The sequence below is a fragment of the Drosophila biarmipes genome, chromosome 3L (genome assembly GCF_025231255.1).
Source record: "Drosophila biarmipes strain raj3 chromosome 3L, RU_DBia_V1.1, whole genome shotgun sequence".
NCBI classification, from domain to species: Eukaryota; Metazoa; Arthropoda; class Insecta; order Diptera; family Drosophilidae; genus Drosophila; species Drosophila biarmipes.
The window spans coordinates 3,571,868-3,594,573 of NC_066613.1; the positions used below are offsets into that span (position 1 = coordinate 3,571,868).

General features: G+C 40.2%; 1 protein-coding gene across 1 annotated transcript in view; it reads left to right on the forward strand.

The window, feature by feature from the left end:
• Positions 1-20,917, forward strand: part of LOC108031447 (cytochrome P450 307a1) — a 49,439-nt gene extending 28,522 nt beyond the window's left edge. Inside the window, exon 2 of the mRNA XM_044092590.2 lies at positions 19,492-20,917. Coding sequence (XP_043948525.1) covers positions 19,492-20,798 — 1,307 coding nt within the window. The 3' untranslated portion in view covers positions 20,799-20,917. The remainder of the gene's footprint in view (positions 1-19,491) is intronic.
• Positions 20,918-22,706: the final 1,789 nt, after the last annotated feature.

Below are 22,706 nucleotides of genomic sequence, written 5' to 3' on the forward strand. Positions count from 1 at the left end.
TGAGTTGCCACTAGAAAAGTGGAACGTTGGGAAGGCGCACCCTCCAGCCAGTGGACCCACTGACTCAAACATTGGCTCCTGTCGCAGGGTTCCTGGTTGGCTCTCGCCTCGGCCAGATCGAGTGTCACTCGCCGGCTTGTTTGTGGCAAGTTCGTTTCTATTGGGCTTTTGGCGCTGCTGCTGCGCTACTATCTTCGTCTATGCTTTTCCGTTGCTTCCGCCTTGATGCGGGTATTCCTTGGGTTCTCTGCTGCTTCCGCCTTGATGCGGGTATTCCTTGGTTTCTCTGCTGCTTTGCCTTGATGCGGGTATTCCTTTGTTTCTCTGCTGCTCTGCTGTTGCTGTTGCTCTGCTACGGGTTTTTAGTGTCAATCGATCGCTAAACTTGCTCCTCCATCGGAATGTCTTCGTTGTCGTCCAGTCGTCTGGGGACCAGATTCTGGGTTTCTGGCTCGTTGACTGCTTCCTTTAAATCTCTAAGGGATGCCGTTCTGCGTTGTCTGCTCTGGGTATGTTGCAAGCGCACTATGGTGGGAGAAAATAACTTTATTACTTTGTACGGGCCTTCGAACTTGTGTGCCAGCTTAGCGGCAAAATTATCCGCTGCCCTGGACAAATGATGCTGTTGATGATGGTCGGTCTCCACGCACGTCGCCTGAGATCGTAATGTTTCCGCTGCTCCAACGAAGCTTTCTGAGTGTTCTCCTGTACTACATTGAAAATGACCCGTAGCAATTCCGCTTTCGCTTCGGGCGAACGTGGCGCTTGGCTTGGTCCTGTAGTCACTTCATCCTGGGAGTCGTGGCTCTCTGCCTTGGACGATGAACGCTGGACTGAATCCGGTTGAGTCTGAGATGCCGCTATTAATTGCCAGATTCAGTTCGGGCAGAAGTTCGTCCCACGTCGTCTGCTTGTCCTCGATATACTGGGCGACTATCGTTTTAATGGTGCGATTGGCATCATCGCAGCAGCAGCATCGTATTCCCACTCTTGGATCGCGGAAGGGGCCCAATAAAATCGGCGCAGACGGTATCGAACGGCTCGTTAATTTGTCTGGTGAACATTTTACCCGCCGGTTTGGATTGGCTGACTTTGAACCGTTGGCAAGTGTCACACTTGCGGACATACCTGGCAATATTGCGGATAAGACCTGGCCAGTAATATCTCTATGCGATTCGGGTGGTTGTTTTCCTGATTCCGTGGGCTGGTCATGGCATTTCGACAGTACTCGCTGTCGGTGTTCTTTGCCCACGCACAGTTTCCAGGGCACGGAGTCTTCGTGGATTCTTAGGAAAATACCTCTGTTTGATGGGCTTATCATCTCGCATCCTCCTGTAGGAATTTGTTTACCGAGGGCTCTAATTCTTCTTGCTCTGTGTTTGCTGTGATTACGGCTATTGCTCCTCCAGTGTCATGCGTGTATCCTGGTTTGACTGGGGAAGGCGCTCGCCCTTCCTCTACTGGTTCCGCTGAAACAGTAGCATGATTCCGTCGAAATGGATTATTTCGCACGGCGTTGTCGTCTCGAGGCCCTAAAATACTGCTGGTCGGGGTGGTTTGCACCTCGTTATCTGGACCGTTGTTTGCTGGAGTGAACGCGTTTGTCAAGAGAGAAGGCATAGCTAAGTCGTTGGTGGGGCTGCTTATTAGGAGAGGGTTCAGCTGCAGTGAAGTGCGGCCGCATTGGAGGGTGGCAGACACGCCACAGAGGAAGTCCATGCCCAATAGCACGTCTTCCATGATCGATGGGAAAACTAGCAGTGGATCCAAAGCGCGCCCATATTACTGTGAAATAATAGTTAACTGGAAAACGACAGGAAAAGTTTCGTTAGGCCGAGAGAAGGACTAGTGTCAAACGATGTTCGAACTGGTTAAAGTCTTCATTGAAAATTTTATTTTATTTGTCACCAAGAATTCACTGAATTCCGACTTGCAACGATGGTGACCACAATCCGATGTCCAAAGAGGATTTAATTCCTAAATTTTTCTCGACGGTGATTGAATTTCGTTCGACGACGATGTAGTTTTAAATTTTTCCACGACGATGTTTTTTTAGAGCTGCCGATGCACGTGTTGACTCGGCGATGGTTATATGAGAAGCCCCCCAACCGATGTGATACCGTTGCCTGTAATTGCTCGACTCCTGCTCGTGTGAGAGGGATGACGATGAGAGTGAAAACGAAAAACAAAATGGCTGCGCTGTGGGGAGTATACGTTAGCTTTTCCCTACCTCGTGCTTTCGAAACTCTCATGACCTGAGTTGGCTATCCTAGAGGGCTCTCGCTCTCTCTCTCTTTCCGATTATGTGCCTGTATGTGTTTCGTCCTCACGTGATTTGCTGGCCACGTGAACTTGGAACAAAGAATCTCTGATTTTAGGTTATGTACTTTGCTCCGCTTAGAAATAACTGTATGTGTGTCTGCGTGCGTTAGAAATTTTTCGCTGTGTGTGGGTATACTTTTGTATAAGTTCTCCCGAATGCCATGTGCTCTGCTTAAATTCTAAGTTTTTTTTTTTGAGGTTATGTCCGATGCGTTGGTATATTTTTTAAATATATATATATTTTTTTCCCTGTTTTCTGCCATAGAAATTTTCGTGTCCCTCGTATATGACTCTCCTTACGTTTCGACTTAAAAAATTTCGACTCTAAGTGACTGAACCGAAAATTTTCAAACTCTCTGTACCCAGATGAGTCCTTAGGCCATATTTAGGTCGTCTAAAACTTCGTAAGCCCCATGTCCCTGTTCGGGCGCCATTCTGTAAGGAAGTCTCGTCGACTGGAATAAACTCATTCCCGCCAGGGTATCTTTACCGAAAATATTTGTAAAGATATGGAACAAAAAGGTCTAGGACGAAAATCGGATGGGTGGCGTGAGATGTAGAGTGCCAGCCACCGGGATACGGAGTGAGAGAAATAGTTAATTCGATGTCTGTAGCAGAGTGAAAAGGGTCAGCGGTAACGCGCATTTGGGCCTGGCTTTCGCTACGAGAAGGCCGAGAGAGAGGGGATCGATTATGGGGACAACTTTTCCCTAGGGCAGAATTTATGGCCTAAAATCTAGGCATTTGGGAAATATTCATATCTATGCATGGCCAGCTTGGTTGGATTTTTCCCTACAAGTTGCATTAAAATCATGCGAGAAATACATTTATTGGGGTATTTTTATTGATTTATTTGTAGCCCGAGTTTCTGCTTTATTTTGTTTTCCTAGTGTAGTCGGGCGCGAGTTGGCTCAATACAGCCGACAGTGATAGAAGAAGAAGAATAAATTTTAAATTTAAAAAAATATTTCCCGAAGTTCATTTGGAAAGAGGGTGTGGCAGTGCGTAGTATTTTTAATATCTGAGAATTATTTTTATTTAATTAATGAGCAACAGGTTTCCTAAAGTTGGGTCCTTTCTCTCGGTGTAGTCAGGCTCGGAAATCAAATCAGAAATCAAAGTAGTCAAATTTTGTCTTCAGATATGTAAGAAAAGTAGGTTAGGTCATGGTTTTTGTAAATTTTTAGCCTACTCTGGGCGAAGCCGCATCGTGGCCTTCGAGAAATTTCTCATTGCACGTGGTTCTCGCTGGCCAAAATGCGGTTCACTCCACTCACTCACCCGTCTCGCTCTCACGCACACACACACGCGTGAGTCTGGGTGCTCCGCCGCTGGTCCTGGGGCGGCACACTCTCCTCGCGGTCGTCCAGGTAACACTCCTTCCTTCGCTTCCTGGGTCCCCTGCACTGGTCACTCGACCGTCCTTGGGGTTTTCTTCCTTCGCAAACTTTCTGCACTCCGAACGCACAAGATTTTGTCCACCTAGATTTTTTCCTCCGCTTGCACTTCCGGTCTCGCTCGCTGCTCGCGTCAAGCTCTGCCCCCCGCGTTCTGTTAGAGATTTCGGCTGCTCTGGGTTTTTTCCACTTCTCGAAGTTTCGGTACTAATTTTCTCTCGCTTTTCCCTTGGTGTGCTCTCATGCCCTAAGGGCTCTCTAGGATACTATCCTATTGGAATTTCGCAGCCTTTCTGCGATGCGCAGTTTTTTAAGAATTATTGTGGCCATGTTACATACAGCGGACCAATTTACTTCTGATTCAAGCATAATTTCCACCAGGTTACAAACGGCTGGCGTCCTCCCAACCCTTATGCTCAGATCTCGACGTTCATTATTAAATCTCGGACAGAGATGTGTGTGTGTGTGTGTGTGCGTGTGTGTGTGTGTGTGTGTGTGTGTGCGTGTGTGTGTGTGTGTGTGTGTGTGTGTGCGTGCGTGCGTGCGTGTGCGTGTGTGTGTGTGTGTGTGTGTGTGTGTGTGTGTGTGTGTGTGTGTGTGTGCGTGCGTGCGTGTGTGTGTGTGTGTGTGTGTGTGTGGCTACTGCTGATGTGAGAACGGAGGGGGAAAAGGTAAACAAAGTTTTTTACAAAGGTATTCGCGAGGGTTTTGTTCGCGTTGTTAGCCGCTCTTGTTGTTGTCGCTGGCTGCTACGGTTGCTGGCGCTGGCGATGTTGCAGCTGCTAGCTGGCATTGTTGTTGGCGCTGGCGGCCGATGCTGTTGGCGCTGGCGGCCGATGTTGTTGGCGCTGGCGGCCGATGTTAGTGGCGGCGCTGGCTGCTGTTGTTGTCAGCGCTGGCTCTGGCGATGTTGGTGGCGCTATTTGTGAGGGGTCAAACGACTACTAACAACGTAATACCAAAGACGTTCCACTTCAGTTTAGATATACGGAACTTGATACCGAAGATGTAAAAATATAATAAATATAATAAAATGTTATTTTTAATGGCATAGCATGTAATTCTATATCCCTCGATATCTGACGTAGCGAAGAGTGGGCGTAAATTGACGACGTATTCAATTTGATCCAGAAGGGTGTTCATTTGCTCAAATGTAAAAATGGAATTCCCGATACACGACGCAGATGAATCTTTACGGAGCGAACAGTTGATTCCCATTTTTCGCCCCAGTGATACCCACGCTGGCCAACGCTTGGGTTACTTGAGTGTTATTCTGCTCCGTCAGGATGAGCTTATACATGTCTCCGTGCTGAGATCTGTAGCCAACTCCAAGTAAATTGCGGAGGTCAGTAAGCAGAAAAAAGACAAATGTATCCTTTTTCCTTTCATGGATTATGCACCCAGTATTCTCAAGTGCTTAACGTAACCGAAAAGCTGGCAAGTTTATCAGTTGTTTTGTGGCGTTGAATCATATTGCGTGCACCAACTATCCAATATTGTTGGCGACCGATGAGGAAAAGTGCTGTAACACCTAGATGAAGATGAATCCTGTGCTCGTAAATAAGTAGAGAAATGCGATGATGTTTCGGTAGAATAATAGGATGCTTGACTTTTTCCGGTAGTAGCGAGTTAGAGAGGCGGCCACCTACACGAAGCAGGCCGTAATTGGCAGGGTAATCCTTTGAGACAACGTGATGCCATGCGCTGCGTATGGTACGGTTGGCGATAAAGGTCTTCAGCTTTGATGGGGTGTGCGACAGCCACAAAACGACAATCGTGGAATCCCACCAAGCATGCACAAGCATGCAAGCCTTCTTTAATAGAAGAGAAGGCGAGTGAGCTTTAGTGGCGTAACGCGTATTTTAGCTGCCATAAGTGATAAGACAGTGACACATAAATCCTTGTAATTTTCGTTGTGTACATAACGTGGAATCCTAAGGTTTTTTATGTAGTTGATATCGTCGCGACAGATCTGCCACCATCCAGCCAGCTTCGGTGAAAGTTTCAATCCCAATCCAGGTCAAGTAGCCAGAGTTCTTGAAAAAGGATTCCATTGCATTCCTAAAACCTTAACAGCACTGGTTATTTGGAGCTCGTCTTGCCGGGTGTGGGTGATGACGCTGCTGTTTGACACCCATTTGACAAGCTCAAGCTTAGCCTTGGACATCAGCTGGATAAATTCGTGGCGGCGGCCAATTCGTCTTCGTAAAAGTCCCCAAGCACAATTTTTGACGCTGTGGGAAACTCTTCCTGGTGGTCTCGCGCTATTTGTTCCAGTACTCTAGAAGCAAGAAACGGTGCTCAGTTTGTTTGGAGTATCTCTCCATACGATCCGTTGAAAGTTGCGGTGCTTAGGGGAAACCCAGATCTGGCGAAACATTTTTACTATGTCTGCCGAAAACACAAACTTGTCCTTTCGAAAGCAAAAGCATACATGAAAAAGGTTACGTTGAATGCTGGGTCCGATGTTTAAGGCGTCAAATAGAGCGTGGCCGTTTACGTCTTCAAATGACTCGTCAAATACCACGCGCAGCTTTTTTTCTAGAACTGGGGCGTGTGGCATGTAAAACGTTTTGGCTTACGCCCTGCAGGCGGTCTCCAAACTCTTGGCATTCGTGTTTGAAAGGCATTTCAACGATATGTTTGCCATCTGGATCTCGGGCATGTGTGGGTCTCGTTGTTTATGCTCAGTGTTATCCTCCATCTCCCAAAAATAATATTTCCATCGGTGTCATATTGTTTGTCACCTGACAGAACGGACCAAATTTTTTTATTTGCCCAGTAAAATGTCTACAGGTGAAGATATGTTAATCCAAGTATCGGTTAAGTAGAGTCCATCGTAGATCCTTAAAGCTGTTTCGTCAATATCGTCCCGTTGAAGTGATGCTGTAATTTTGCCCAGCACATGAGCTACAACAACAATTGTATTCAGTGACACCTTTGATTTGATATGAAGCGTTGCCAATCTTTTGGTACTTTCTGCCTTGACGGCAGATATCTAGTGTCTAGTGTTTTAGACATACAAAAAAGCTGTGGGTAATGTGCTTCTTTTGAGTCCCGTTGACTGTGTTAATGAGCTGCTGTTTTGTATCTGGGTGACCAAAGTTGAGCTGCATGCATTGTTATGGAATCCATGTTTTCAGGATTTACAAGAGAATGATGACGGCTATTGAAGTGCTTGCACGAATGTTTTGATTGACATTGTGAGGATCGGTTGCCAGGGCGTAGGCAATTGAAGCAAAGCGTCTATACAGCTGATGGTCAGCAGAGCCACACTTACCACAATCGCCGCGGCTTTATTCAAAATCCTCGCAACGATCATCAAGGAGTTTAAAAAAGTCTGTAACGGTTGGTGTCGCAGCGCCCCTGGTGTCCTCTATCCACTTCCTTCTAGAGGCGGGATCAATTTTAGACAGTACAAGATAAAGCACCCGGCAGTCACGGCTGGTCTCCACAACTGCATCTAGCCCACGAATTATTTTATTAGATAACTCGCCGTTGGGGGAGCAGCCAGTTCCATGAAGGTGTCCAGTAAGGAGTTCACGATATGTCTCGGGCGCTCATAGCGTTCATTGAGGCGTGCCCATGCTGAATCATAAGCTGATTCCGTAATGGTCATGTGACTGAGGAGATTGGCTGCTTCACCAACTATGAAAGACTTGGGGTAGTGAAACTTTTGAATCTTTCCCAGTCTTGTTATGGACGGTGCTCTCTGAATGTCCCTAAAGGCTGGTCACTCCTTGTAGTCTCCACCAAAGGGTTTGATGTGGATTTTTGGCAACGTGTTTTCAGTTTAAGTGTCTGTTGCTCCATGGTGTGAAGATTCACTCATGTAGATGTGGAAGTATTCCGGCTCTCGAAGAACCAGACAATGATAGTGAATAGATCACGCTAAATGGTTTGTAAGACCACTTTGAATTGGGTTGCTAGAATAATACTCAATTATTTCACAGTAAGAATCAACGCATTATTCATGTTGACAGCTCGTGTTCAGGAGGAAGAGAAAGAGAAATAGTGAGACTAGACCATCTCAAGAAGGAATATCTTACATGCTATTCAATATACCAAATCATTGTAATTATTTATGGGGTTCGTCAACACTCTAACTCCAACAAAGTTTTATAATTGTTAGCACAAAGTATAAATCTGAAAGTTACCCATCTTTACTTATATTTGAAAATTCGGCCGCAAACACTGATCAGGCCATAGCCGATCATCTTCAAAGTTTTTTTAAACCACCTATTCAGCATCAATTTCTCCAGATCTGTCTTACCCACATGACATGCCAAAATTAAACTTCATTGCTTGTCCTATCATAAGTGTAAGCACACTTCTTTTAGATGTGTAAAAGGTCAAAACAGTCTAATCTCTGGGTAATGTCCTTACATTATTATCCTTATTATACTATGCTTAACGTACTATCCTTACTTTTCTTTACTTAACTTTGCTATAATATGTTATGTTATTTACATTTTTGTTTAAAAAGAGGAGCTCTTCGACAACGGTCAACTCCCTTCAGTTCGGAAAGAATAGTTTCCCTTTATTTAATTTATATTATTAAAGTTTTCTGTTAAATTACAGTCATTGCTTTTTTTGCCTATTTTTTTGTTTTGTGTATTTGTTTTATACGGCCGTCATCGCCATCCTTAAACATTAGCCCGATTGCTTAATATCCTTGTCCAACGCTTAAATCAATTATGTTTTTCTTGTATACTTATATATTAACCTTTTCGAACTGTGTAAAGCCCGTAAAGGGATTTCTATTTGTACAAAACAGTAACAAAACCAGAATGTTCTAGGTTATGTTGTAAAACCTTCAAAAAATCTTAAAAAGGGACGTACTTTAAACAACATCTTGCACTTAACAGTGCACTTACCTGACTTTATTATTTTCACTTTTGGAAAGAAAATATTAAAATTTTTAAATCTGAAAGCTAATTAGCTGAGCACAATTCAAAAGACTTGCTTTCCGCTTCACTAACTCAAAAAGAATGCACCTAGTCTTCTTCTCACTCCTTTACTGATTTCTTTAGTTTTCTTTTCGCTTTTCTTTCGCCGCTGCACCTTTACCCTTTCTTAAGCGAAACATATCCGACTGCGTAACGGGTCCGACTATATTATACTTACAATCTTATTTTATAAGAAAATTATGTTAAAATGCTTTAAATATTAAAACGGTCTAAATTTATATAACTGAACGTAAAATGTTGTTTTATAAAACAATTTTTTAGTTTGTTAGTTTTTTTGATGCAATAGTTCTTTTAAAATATTAGGGCGAATTGCTAGCTGAACATAACAGAGGTATGCAAAAAAAACATACAAATAACGGACCGGTCAAAATTTGGCTCTGCGTACGGCTTTCGTCGGCACTTTTCTACGCTGCCTCGAATTCTTTGCTGACGTCGATAGCAGCATACGAGTACAGCGTAAGGCAGAAAAAAACAATAAGCTCTTTGCGCTCTGACACGACCCGGCGAGTCTACTGCGGATTTGAAGGGCTCGAAGATGCTGGAGCGCAAAAGTATTCTTTTCGAATACGTATATGTATGAACATAAAAAGTATACAATATATTCGGATATTAAATACTTACTTGTCAAAAATCTGTCCAAGTTTAAGTACCACCAAAATTTTGTGTTTTGCACAAACTTTTTACTTTGTCTTTATAAACGTCCGATTTCTCTCACAGATGAAGGGAGACGTTGGTTATCCCGCTAAACTAAATTGAACGCATATAATTACATTTCAAAGCTTTAAGCTATACCGAAGCTCTTTGAGAACAAAATTTCTCCCCATATGCAGAACAGATGTAGGTCTCTAATCAACATTTAGACTGATTTAGACTGATTTCAATAAAGTGTTTGATTCTGTAAATCATTCGACTCTAGTCTGCAAATTGGACCTTTTAGGTTTTCCTAGTGATCTTTTTAGGTTAATCTTTTTCAGAGTTACGTCCGGTGTACCATAAGAAAGTCATCTTGGCCCGCACCTGCTTACATTATTTAGAAATGACCGTCCTCTAGTCTTAAACAATTCACGGGTACTTATGTACACAAACTACGTTAAATTGTGTCTGCAATATGCAGATCCCGCACAAACTTTAGCTAACCAATCTGATGTCAATGCATTTCAAACATAATAAATTTAATTAAAGTGTAAGCAAATGACATTTTTTCGTGTCAGCCATCCACTGTTCAACTTATATTGGTGATTGTGTGGTTGCACGCTGATGACCTTGGGGTCCTTATGGATCCAAAACTTAAATTTTCTCATTACATTTTTACCGTGGTAAATAAAGCCAGGGACGTGCTTGCATTTATCAAAAGGTGGTCGAAGGAATTCGATGATCCCTATATCACAAAGACCTTGTTTATTTAATTACTCCGACTGCGCTTCTGTTGGTGCATTTAGACCGGGAATTACTGGAACTTCACTGGGATACAAGCCTGGACACTGGAGCGCTGTGGTGCGGCACGGCTCAACGCGGTTTTTAACGCCTAGAGAAGTTTGCATATAATTAAATGCCCCCACACTGACGCGTCGCGCCTCGATCCGACACAATGTGTCACCACGTGAATGCTTTGTACTTTGCAATGATTATAATAGACTAATAGACGAATCACCTATTATCTACTACCGACTTACAGTCTATCTTAAAATCAATTATACTATCCTACTTAATAACTAATTAGTTTTACTTTATGTATCATGTCTATTCGTATTGTGAGCTGTATTTTTAATTGTATTGCCTTATATTGTCTTTTTATTTGTCCGTGGTTTTGTTAAATGCTCTATACGGTGAAACAAGCGTTTGAAAAGCATTGCTTGGTGTCGTAAGGGCTATTTGTTTGTACTGACCATAGTGCATCGACGTCCACGAATAATTTACCGGTACTTTAGAAAAACGTTGCTAGGCCTGGTAGTAACCGGTCGTTACTGTAATGATCATACTCAACACTCTTAGTGTCTCCTAACTTCTCATCATTGTTTACTTAAACCAAATTGAAAAAGCATCGAGTTGTGTTTTATGCTTTTTGACATACATTACTGCTGATGTAGTGAAAAAGGTTTGGCAAGTCATCGTGGATAAGAAGGATCGACGGTTTCAATACATTCGTACGTTTGAGCTCAATACTGTAGCTTATACAACTGCTTAATCATTTCATACAGTTTGCAGTATGACATACCTGGCAGACTAATATTCTGATACATACAAGGTTGGTGGAAAATATTCTTTTCGTTTCCGTAGAATCGTTGGTTCATATGGGCAATATTTACAATTCTGAAGAAGCGATACTATCGTTTGGAAAATGGCAGAGTAAAAATCATAATTTGAAGGATGATTTCGTAACCATAAAGCGAATTGTATTCGTTTTCCCTGATATTTATATAAGTTCGATACTGTTTCAATACGGCTGCGTCTTCTTTGATATGCATATTAGACTTAGTACGCCTGACAATCTCGTCGCTAAAATTATACTTCAAGATTTTAAAGATGCAATGGGACGAATAATTACCCCAGATTAACACTTTGCGTGGCTATCGCTTTTTTCCCAAATGCATTCTCGACTTTTGTCAAAGATTGTTCGTAATGCTTCATGGATTTTGTTATGCCTCCATCAGAGCCTACGGTTGTTGCATATATACACGAGTATCAGATGAATTTATGGAAACGAGTTTATGATGATGGATTCAACTCAGTGGCCAGTAGGCATGCCTAGGGATCCTGATGCAGAAGTTATAAAAATGGAATCTCGGAGAACAGCACTCGCAATATCAACCATTTTAAATTCTGTTTTGGAAGGCGTATACAAGATCAGTTTTCATGCCACTGCCTATCAGTAGTTGCGTGGATACTTGGATTAGATGATTTTTCAAAAGGTTTAAAATAGTCAACTCTTCATCACCGTCCGCAGATGGACCGCAACGCACGCTGCATTGTTTTGATTGGAATATGCAAGGAAAGTATTTAAATATAAAAAAAGTGTCGTTTTTTTTACAGAAGTGCGATAATTCTAACAGCCAAACGTTTCCGTCGTACGTTTGTACATACTCTGCAGGCGATGTCGCGCGCATTAAATTAAACAAAATATCGATTAACTTACTTAACCTCTCGCCAATCCGAAGAAAGAATTCGGTAGAGTTGATGATTACATTACGTTATTAACGCTTAAGCTGACTTGTCTCCAGCGTTATATATGTAGAGTTGGTTATAATAAGATTGTTAATTACGATTAATATAATGCAGAGATAATGAAAGATTGGTGTTTACAAAGTTCGAATAAGTTACCACCGAATTCAAGTTTAGACGACTTTAACAACTGTAGCAACTGCGACCGCTTTCGACGACTTCTGGCTCTGACTCAATTCCTTCTCCTTTCCCCGCTGATTCTCTCGCTGCTTTCTTGGATCGCAGATTTGTCATTCACAACGAGCCAAATGTGTACTCGCTACCCAGCTCTGTCTCACCACCTCACACTCGGCCCTCCTGCTCATATTCATCTGACTCAAATTCGTGCAGCTGGTGCTTGTAGTATTGGGTCTTTCCACTTCCGCTGCTTTGCGGACGTTGTACCGCCCGTTTCGATTAATCTGTACGACCTCGTATGGTCCCAAGTATGGACTCGCTAACTTTCTTTCTGGTACAAATTGTGTCCTTTTGATCGCAACCAATTCACCTAACTTGTAGATGTGAGCGTGCTTGCGTCGCTTGTTATAGTTGCGTTTGTAAACTTCTTGAGCTGATTCAATATTCTTTCTGGCTTCTTCTCGCATTTGGTTTCGTTCAACGCAAAATTGGGAAACAAACTCTTCGGTTAAAATATCCTGCAAACGCTCCTCTGCCTGGGTGTACATTTTCGTGCCAAACAGCATCTCAAAGGGTGAAAGCTTTGTTGAGCTGTTCATTTGTGAGTTTATTGCCTTTTGCACCTGAGGCACATATTTAAACCACTTGTCTGGTTCTTCTGCAGAGATGTTGGCGATGACAGCAAGAATCGACCGTTGAGCAGACGTGATCGATTTTGTTGATGTTTAGCCAGTCTTCAAATGCGCCTGACGTGAAGGCTGCTACTCGATCGCTGACAACTCGTTTTGGAAATCCAAAAACATTGGACCATTCGGTGAATCTCTTAATGACTTCTTCAGACCCTGTAGTTTTGGTGGGGTAAAGCCAAACAAATTTGCCGAAGCCATCCACAAAAGCCAATATATATTTGTAATGCTTCCACGTGGCGTCCATCGGCCCCAAGTGGTCTACGTGTAGTCTATGCAGCGGAGTGTCTCCTTTGGGTATACAGTGTAAGAGTCCTTCTTGTTTGCCCAACTTCTTACTGTAAATAATACACTTAATACAGTTGGCGATAAAATTCATTACCTTCCGCTCTAAATGAGGGATCCAAAACTGCTGCTTTACGTAATGAACAGTCTTCTGTACTGCAAAGTGGCCGACTTCGTGTGCCTCTCGAATGACTTCTTTCTCCGTGGACTTTGGCACAACTATAAGTTCATTGCCTTCGTCGGTTTTGTGGAGTATATTTCTTTTCATCTGAAAGTTTTGGTACGGACGATCCTGGAGAATAACTGCAATCGCACTTATATAATCATCATTTTGCTGTGCTATCTTTATCCATGCTGCTACTTCTGCTGCGACGATCCAAACCGACTCTGTATGTCGGCTTAAGTGATCCACGCGCTTCATCTTTTCCCCTGAGCACAACATCGCAGGTGAAATCCTGAAGATACATCACATAGGCTGCAACTTCGCGCGGAATATCGTCTTTTCTAGTGGTGTCCTTGAACGCTGAACAATCCGTGACAAGTTTAAAATGAATGCCCATGAGATAGTGTCGAAATTTCCTGAGTGCTAAATAAATCGCCTTCGCCCCGAGGATGTAGCTATGTCGTTCGGCCTCTGAAGTGGATGTCTTTCAACTCCAGAAGTAAACAGGGTGTAACTGGCCATCAAACATCTGAAGTAAAACTGCCCCAAAACTATCCTTGCAGGCATCCGTGTGTAGCTCAGTGTGTGCTTTTCTACAGTATATGTGTAGTACTGGTTCGCTGCTTAAAATATTTTTGAGCTCCTGAAGCGACTGCAAATCTGCACTTCCTATTTTGAAGTACACATCCTTCCTTAGAAGATTTGTCAGCGGTCGCGCAATGTTTGCATAGCCTGGAAAAAATTTTCTAAAGAAACCGGTTAGTCCAAGAAATGACTGCATCGCTCGAATATTTTTGGGAGTTTTAAATCTGTTTACAGCTGATGTTTTCTCGTCCCCTGGCCAAATTCGTCCGTTTTCCACGGTGTGTCCCAAAAAATGTATGCGGGATTGCATAAAGCTACACTTCTTTCATTTGATCTTTAAACCAAACTCCATCGCGCCTTGTTTTGTCCATGCATTCGTCAGCTGTGGATGCATACACAATAATGTCATCCATGTATAACTGCATAACGTCATTGTTGATCAGGTCTTGGAATATTTGATTGACAAATCTAATAAATGCAGCTAGTGAATTCTTGAAGGAAAGGAGTTTTATTAAACTCAAAAAACCCTTCTTTTGTAACAAAGACAGTTAACGGTTTGCTTGGATCGTCCACTGGAACGTGAAAAAAAACCGTTCTCCAGATTGAGCGTTGAGAAAAATGTGGCTGCTTGTAACTTTTCCCATACTTCTTCCATCAACAGCACTGGAAAACGATCAGCCAAAACCATGAGGTTCAGTTTTCTGTAGTCAATACGGACTCGTAGAGTACCATCCTCCTTCTTGACTTTTACTACTCTACTTTGATGCTGACTTACGTATTATGCCTTGGGCCAACCATTCATCAACTTGCTTTTTGACCGCCTCTGCTTCGTTCACGGACAATCGAGATGGAGACTAATGAAATGGTTTTATTACGCCATCGGGAGTGTTGCTTAAACTGCTAAACTTCGTTAATTAATTTAATCATGGACCCTTCATATCTGGGAGAAACAGTAAAAAGGTTGGACTTTTCTACGATATTGTACCCATCGGCACCCAGCACATCAAGTTCCTTTGGTCCATCCCTCAAGGCCGTCAGCTTGAAGCCATTGTCGTCGCAGCAAAATGTAAACTTTCTGGTAAAACCGTGTCCTAGCAAAGCACCGCAATCGATCACGTCGTTCGGCACAACCAAAAACTTTTGTTGTGTGAACAACTGGTCGGCAAGAACATAAGCTGTGAAAAATCCAATCGGTTTTGCTTTTTCCTGACCCAGACCACTCAATAAAGATACACTTTTGTAAATGTCAATGCTCTTTATTTTTTCAGCAACATTCATTGTTACAAGCGACACGTCTGATCCAGTATCAATTAAGCACTCTATATCCACGCCATTAACAGAGATTACTTTATTGCGGGTTTCATCAAAACCCTTGCGAACAATCTGGAGCCATATGACCATTCTCGTTACATTTGAAGCACTTCGTTGGAGACTGGCAATTTTTGATTTTATGTTCAGCAGAACCACACTTGAAACGAAATTCCTTCCTTTTCTGTTCTTCTTTTGGTGATCCATTGCTTCTATTCCAAGAAGCCTCGTTAGGCTTATCGTCAATTTGGTCTATAATTTTGAACTGCTCTCTTACGAGTAAAAAATAGCCTTGTACTCGTTTTTCACATCAACTAGTCCGTTTACGATGTAACGAAGAACGGCTGCTTCCTCCACATTTCCTGCTGCTGCAATATGCCGAAGTTGTAGCATATACTCGTGAAATGTTTCGCTCTTCTTTTTCTTTCTCATTTGCAGCTGGCGATGAAAATCTGCATTGTTGATACTGCTTGCAAATTCCTCAAGCAATGCACTTTTCATTTCGTTGTAGTCGCTCACACACACCGATTGCAAAAACAATTTGGCAGTGCCTACCATTTTGCCTCTTGCCTGGACATACTCGTACATCTGTTTGAGTGTAAGCTCATACGCTTCTGCGTTTTGCTCGAAAGTTTCAAACCACTGATTAACAACTTGACCGTTAAAGTAGTTCACCACTTTCTCGAAATTATCAATTTTCAGCTTCTCGCGTGTACTGGACTTTTCATCAATTTGGATTTTTTAAGACAGCAACTGCAATATATTGTCCATTTGTTTTTTTCATTTCGACGCTTCATTTATGAATGAATTTGTGTATCCATATAAGAAATATTGTCGTTATTGAAGAACTTTGATGCACCGTTTGTTTTTCGATTAACAAATTTCACAACGGGGCCACTCTTTAGCTTTAGTTATCTCAGACCCGGATCGAGCCCCCAAATGTAGAGTTGGTTATAATAAGATTGTTTATTACGATTAATATAATGCTGAGATAATGAAAGATTGGTGCTTAAAAAGTTCGAATAAGTTACAACTGACTTTAACAACTGTAGCAACTGCGACCGCTTCCGACGACTTCTGACTCTGACTCAATTCCTTCTCCTCCCCGCTCATTCTCTCGCTGCTTTCTTGGATCGCAGATTTCTCATTCACAGCGAGCCAAATGTGTACTCGCTGCCCAGCTCTGCCTCACCACCTTACATATTTAACCATATACTATTTGCAATTTTAGTAATGAAACTCAAACTGCCGTGGGCTACGAAGGTCATTTACCTCCGTTAGGAGTCTTGGAACCTCAATTGGGGAGTCTGCTTCGGCAAGGATATAAAAGGATTTCTTAATGTCTCTGAGCCGCCGGATACTTTTCCGCGCATGTGTCTGCGACGTGCTCGAGACATACATACTTTTGCTCTTGTACCACACCTTTCTCAGTTTTAATACTTGTATAGGAAGCTGTTGATTACTTATTATGGTAATGATTGTACATCCTGCCTGTACATCCTAGCAATATCCGCTGTAAAGGCATATTTGTAAAATCTAAACCCTTCAAGGTTGTCCGATTGAAGTTTGGCTCCAGTGAGAATCAGGTCGTTCAATGATTTTCCGTTGCGTGACTTACATGAAGCATCAAGTACGACGGTAAGTTTCGTCGTTTCACTATCTGACGTAAAAACCGGGCCGAATGAGGCAAAAATATTTTACCTCGCGTAATTCAGTAGGTTCGAGGACCTCCAAATATCCCAATTCCTGATATTCATTGATGAATTTTAAATATTGCTGCTTTAGTAATTTGTTTCGTAATAAAATTCCTTCCAATTTTAAAATGTGAAAGTGCCCGGTCTTATCCTGTTTAACGCTAGAAAGAAATATGCTTTTACATTTATGTTTTTCCCCGATACGGTGGAACTCCTTTAGGTGACTTTCAATGGGAGTCCAGACTGGAGCAACTAGGGTTATATTGTATATTATAGAGCACAACTAAATCAAAGTTTGTTACTTTTGACTTAAATGTAGCTTTAACTTTTCCCAGAATCGACATTTCTTAACCCGTATCTCTGATTATCTTGCTTGAAGCTGTTATTCTTATAATGCTTTTAGTCAATTTTTGGGTCAACAAGTTAAGTTGACCATCAGAGTCTAGAGTCCCGTATGAGTACTACTGCCGTAGTCAAAAAAATTGCGGAAGCTCTAGTTAGCGAAGTGATATAAAAAGATCCTAGTACATACCATGATTAATATCCAGTGCAGCAATTCATTGTGTGGCTTATTACAGCACCTACACCGCTGGCCCTTGTTGAATGACGCTTACTGAAACATACCAAGCATAACACTCTTGGTATCTTTGCATTGGAGACATATCCTCGAATTTGAGGCAAACCTTTAGTGCATGATCCTTCGCACAGCAAAAGCATTTAGATTTAAAGCTCCCTACCGCCGCTAAACTAGTTATTTTCGGATACTTTTTATAGGTATTTGGTACAACTTTTTGATGCCTCAGCTCCCGATTTGCCATATGTGCACTAAGAACTCAGACAACGATTGCCATGAAGGTATTTTCTCACACTGCCATTCCCTTTCCCATCTATCAATGGCTTCTTTATATAATTTTTCTCGAGTTAATGGAAAATAATCACACTAAGCTATTTATTGTCACTGTCTACCACTGCCCTTTGCCGATCCGGAACCCGCTTGTTTAATTATTTTAACATTAAAGAACTCCGTCATGTGCGCCTGCAAAATAATAACCTTGTTATTAAATCGTTTTTGTAAAGGCAGTACAGCCTTCTTGTAGTTTACCTCCGATAGCTCTAGACAATCAATCGTCCTTAGGGATGTTATCGATTATATCATTTTAGTCAAATCGTCTAACTCCGGGTCCATCCCTATCAATGTTTTAATGGTATTGAACCAACTGGTCTATTCGGTGACAATTCGCAGGTTTATATGAGTGAACCGCCATTTTCAGCTTAAAGTATCCCTAATTGAGTGGTTTCAATCTCTGTTCCGGACCGAACTTAATAGCCTGGATTTTATTTCACAATTGAACTCCTCTGTCTCAAACCGAGTCTCCAACACCAAGTCCTCATCGCTATCTTCCTCTAATTTAGTTTAACTTATGCAGACTTTCACACTCATCCGGGCTTCTATCTCGTCTCGTCTTACAATTTTTTCTAATGCAGGTAGTATATAAGTCTGAACCAGCCGGATCGGTCAACTATATTTTATAGCTCCCATAGGAACTATCGGGGAAAAAATTTAAAAAAAAATTATATCTTTCGTGTTTTTTAACATATACCTTTCTAAGCTTGGATATAACATTTTTAAATTAGTTCTGAATTTCGAATTAAATTTTATCAAAATCGGACGACTATATCATTTAGCTCCCATAGGAATAACCGGAAAATTAATGGTAAAATAATATTCAAAAATTATATCTTCGGTTTTTTTTTAACTTGGAAATAATATTTTTTATTGGTTTTTTAATTTCGAATTAAATTTTATCAAAATCGGACGACTTTATCATAAAGCTTCCATAGCAAAGAAAGGAAAATTAATAAGAAAACATGAAATAAAAATTATATCTTTTGTGTTTTTTAACATATAACCTTATAAGCTTGAAAATAACATTTTTTAATTAGTTCTGAGTTTCGAATTAAAATTTATAAAAATCGGAGGACTATATCATAAAGCTGCCATAGGAACGATCGGATAATTGGTGGGAAATAATGTGAAACAAATTATAGCTTTGGTGCTTTTTGACATAATTTCTTATAATATTAAGAATATACATTTTTATACTTTTAAGAATTTTGAATTTAATCAATTCTTCTAGCATCCAAGACTTTAAATCGTTTTCTGAGAAGTGTATGTTTATAAGTCGGTAAACTCTTGTTACCCAGGTGGTAACAACGTAAATTTGCTTGTAAAATAAATTGATAAATAAATAAATATTCTTCTAAATCAATTTTAGCTCCTTTATGAAATCTCCTGCCGATGTAATCTAAATATTGCGACGTTTTTTCCAATCCTCGAAACTTTCTAAGTAAACCCTTGGTATAGCCTCCAGCACTTTTTTCGATATCACCTCAATAAACAAAAAATGTGTTCCCAAGATTGGTTTCTTTAGTTTAAGGAATGGCCATAAATCCTACGGAACCAAGTCAGGCGAATACGGTGGTCGCGGAACGATATGCTTTAAATTTTTCATGAAATAGTCTCGTAGAACAAGAACGTATTAGACGAATTGATTTACACTAACGATGCTTAACTATCAAATAATATATCTTAACAGCTTAACATTTTGGTCAGGTAAAAATAAATAAGGATTTGTTAAGGAATACGACTCTGCCACACTAATAAAAATTATTTAATCTTAAGCAAAATATTTAAAAAACTTTATTTTAAAGAATTATAAAACACCTTTATTTTTTATTTATTAGCATTGGCCCTGTGTGACTGGTCGCAATTACAACAAAGGCGGAGAAATTTAGCAAGACGACATTGCTCTCCTCGAGAATCTTCCTCGTATTTTTCTAAGATGTCTGAGATCGGAGGCCTTGAAATAAATCATTTATTGGACCAGCTTAATAAAATGTCTTTAGTAAATTCGTTCGATATAAAACCTATAATTCTTAAAGCCAGCGCCAATATGTTTTGTCAATATATGTGTTCAGTTCGTTTTAGTTACAACGACTACGATTTTCAAAAAATAATTGAATACTTTGACGAAATATTTTGGGAAATTAACCAGGGTTATTCTTTTGATTTCTTACCTTGGCTTTTACCATTTTATACTAATCACATTAAAAAAATAGTGCATTGGTCAACTAATATACGGAAATTTATTTTAGATAGAATTGTTAATCGTCGAGAAATAAAAATGAATTTGGACGAACCCGACAAGGATTTTACTGATGCTCTGCTAAAAAGTTTAAAAGAAGATCAAAATGTGTCCCGTAATACAATTATTTTTATGTTGGAAGATTTTATTGGAGGGCACTCCGCAGTTGGAAATTTAGTAATGTTGGCACTGACGTATATAGCTAAAAATCCGACGATTGGTATGCTTATTAGGCAAGAGGTAGATAATGTTTCCAATAGGGGCGAAAGGCGTATTAGCCTTTACGATATGAATTTAATGCCATATACAATGGCTTCCATCTTAGAGGTCCTACGACACTCATCGTCACCTATTGTTCCTCATGTAGCAATGGAAGATACAGTGATATCTGGATATGGCGTTATAAAGGGTACAATAGTTTTAATAAATAATTACATTTTAAATATGAGCGAAAATAACTGGAATCATCCAGATCAATTTGAGCCAGTTCGTTTTCTAGAAAAAAATTACAAAAAAAACATGAGAAGTTCTATAAAAATTAATAAAGGTACTAGAACGATAGAGAGTTCAGATTCTGATGAAGAGATAAACGAGGAGAAATATAAAAATGGTGGTTTTAATAAATTTATTCAAAACAAACTTAAAGAGAATAAAAGTCCAAAAGATAGACAAGCTTTTTCGCTTAAAAAGAATATTCCACATTTCTTACCTTTTAGTGTAGGAAAGCGCACATGCATCGGTCAAAACCTGGTTAAAGGATATGGGTTTCTACTACTTGCAAATATTATACAAAACTATAATGTTAAGTGCTCTGACTTTTCGAAAATTAATTTACAAAAGTCAAGTGTGGCCTTACCCACAAAATGCTTTGAACTAATTTTGCGGCCAAGAAATTCAATTTTGTAATATCTGTTAAGTAACCATAACTTAAATTTAATATCCTCACTAAACAATATTGTTATTATTTGTATGTATTTTAACGTTTTAAAAGACTGCTAACTATTTTCATTGTGTAGTTAAATATAATTTTGTAATACAAACGGAAATAAAATGTCACAAAGCCTTAATTTGTTTTCTATTTATAGGATTTGTTTGGATTTATCATCACGTTGTTATTATTACGGAGTTTTTTTGCATCGGCAAGCAATGATACTTATTATTGAAAAAATGTATTAGATTAAGAATGCTCTACAAATTTTACAGTATTATTTAAAATGACATTTGAAGGAAAATAGTTAGTAACATTGTCTAAAGCTCGTGAAAATAAACGTACATTTGACACGAATGATGGCTAAACCTCGCTACGGAAATAGTAAGCGTACGTCTTTAATCTTAATCTCCTCACAGGGCGCCCTTACAGCGAGCCGCATCTCACGTCTTTCGTAAAGTGTTCTACTTAAATACGTGAAAATTTTTTTAGTATTAACCCTTTTTAACTGATGCATTGCTGAAAAGTTTGTTTGGGCATATTAGTGCCTGAGTACTGAAAAAGACTCGGGCTGAAGGAGAGGCGTCCGATGTTTATGCACAATTTTTGCTGGCATAAGCTACGTTGTATTCGGATCGAGGGATCTTAAGCATCTATCATCTCCAACTTAACAAAAATAAATATTTAAAGAGCCTGAAAAAATAATATTAGTGTGTAAAGTTGGTCAGTCGTCAGTCCACACTGCCCACACAAGCTTAGATGTCGCTTGATCGCAATACGATCGGGATGTGTTTCGGGCATATTCCCTTTCCTTCACATATTTGTGTGCCAATGAATAGTCGCGGGCCGCGCAATACGATCCCCTATTGTCAAGGTTATCCGTCGAAAGTTATGTCATTGTTCATGACCTACTCCACTTCTTACATCAGCACACCCCCTTGTTAATGTTCTAGATCATCATGGTTTCGATCTCTATAAGTTTATTGGATAAATATGTATGTCGGTGCGTACCGTGCATAAGTAAGTATATGTAAGTATGTAAGTATATGTAAGTATATAAAAACTCTACTTGACAATTATTTTTATGACCGGAAAGTATCGAATTTACCACCGGTAAGGTGCGCACATAAGCAAAAGCTTAGAGGGCTCTTGCGGCTGATACTCGCCGCTGAAATATTAAGTTTAATTATTATATATATACAAAAATATAAAAAGTAGTATACAACTAAGGTTTATATATATACGAGGTGTGTTCAAAAAGTAAAATGACTTTTCAAACTTCGCGGGCAACATATTTTCCATTATCGATTTTTTTGTTTTGTTATGTTGGTACACTCTTCCGTAACATCAGTACCAAGTTTCAATTGAATCCCCTTCTTTGTTTAATTGTGAGAGGCGTAAAGGTAAAAAGTTGTTTTGCGTGCTCAGCGATTTTTTGCTATCGAAAAATATGGATAAAGGATTTGCATCAAATTTTGTGTAAAAAATAAAATTAAGTGCTCCGAAACACTTGAAATGTTGACAGTGGCATACGGTGAAACTGTTCTGAGTAAAAAAATGTTTAAAAGTGGTACAAACTCTTCCAAGATGCCGGGAAGATGCCAATGACGAGCCTCGCTCTGGACGCTGAAGAACGTCTTAATCTTAACTAAAAATGTATTAACATTGCCCAAAAATATATTCTTGTCTAGACGCGAGTAAGCAATGACTGTGGGAACCGTTGATATAATGATCGCCTTTTGAGTTTTATTACTATGAATGAGTGGGGAAAAATCTACACGGAAGGTCTCAACATATAATTTCTCTAAATCATCACAGCTATGGGTAGTCATGCTTTTGATAGAAAATATTGAATATTTACTTTAAACTGTGGATCATGGTCTAAG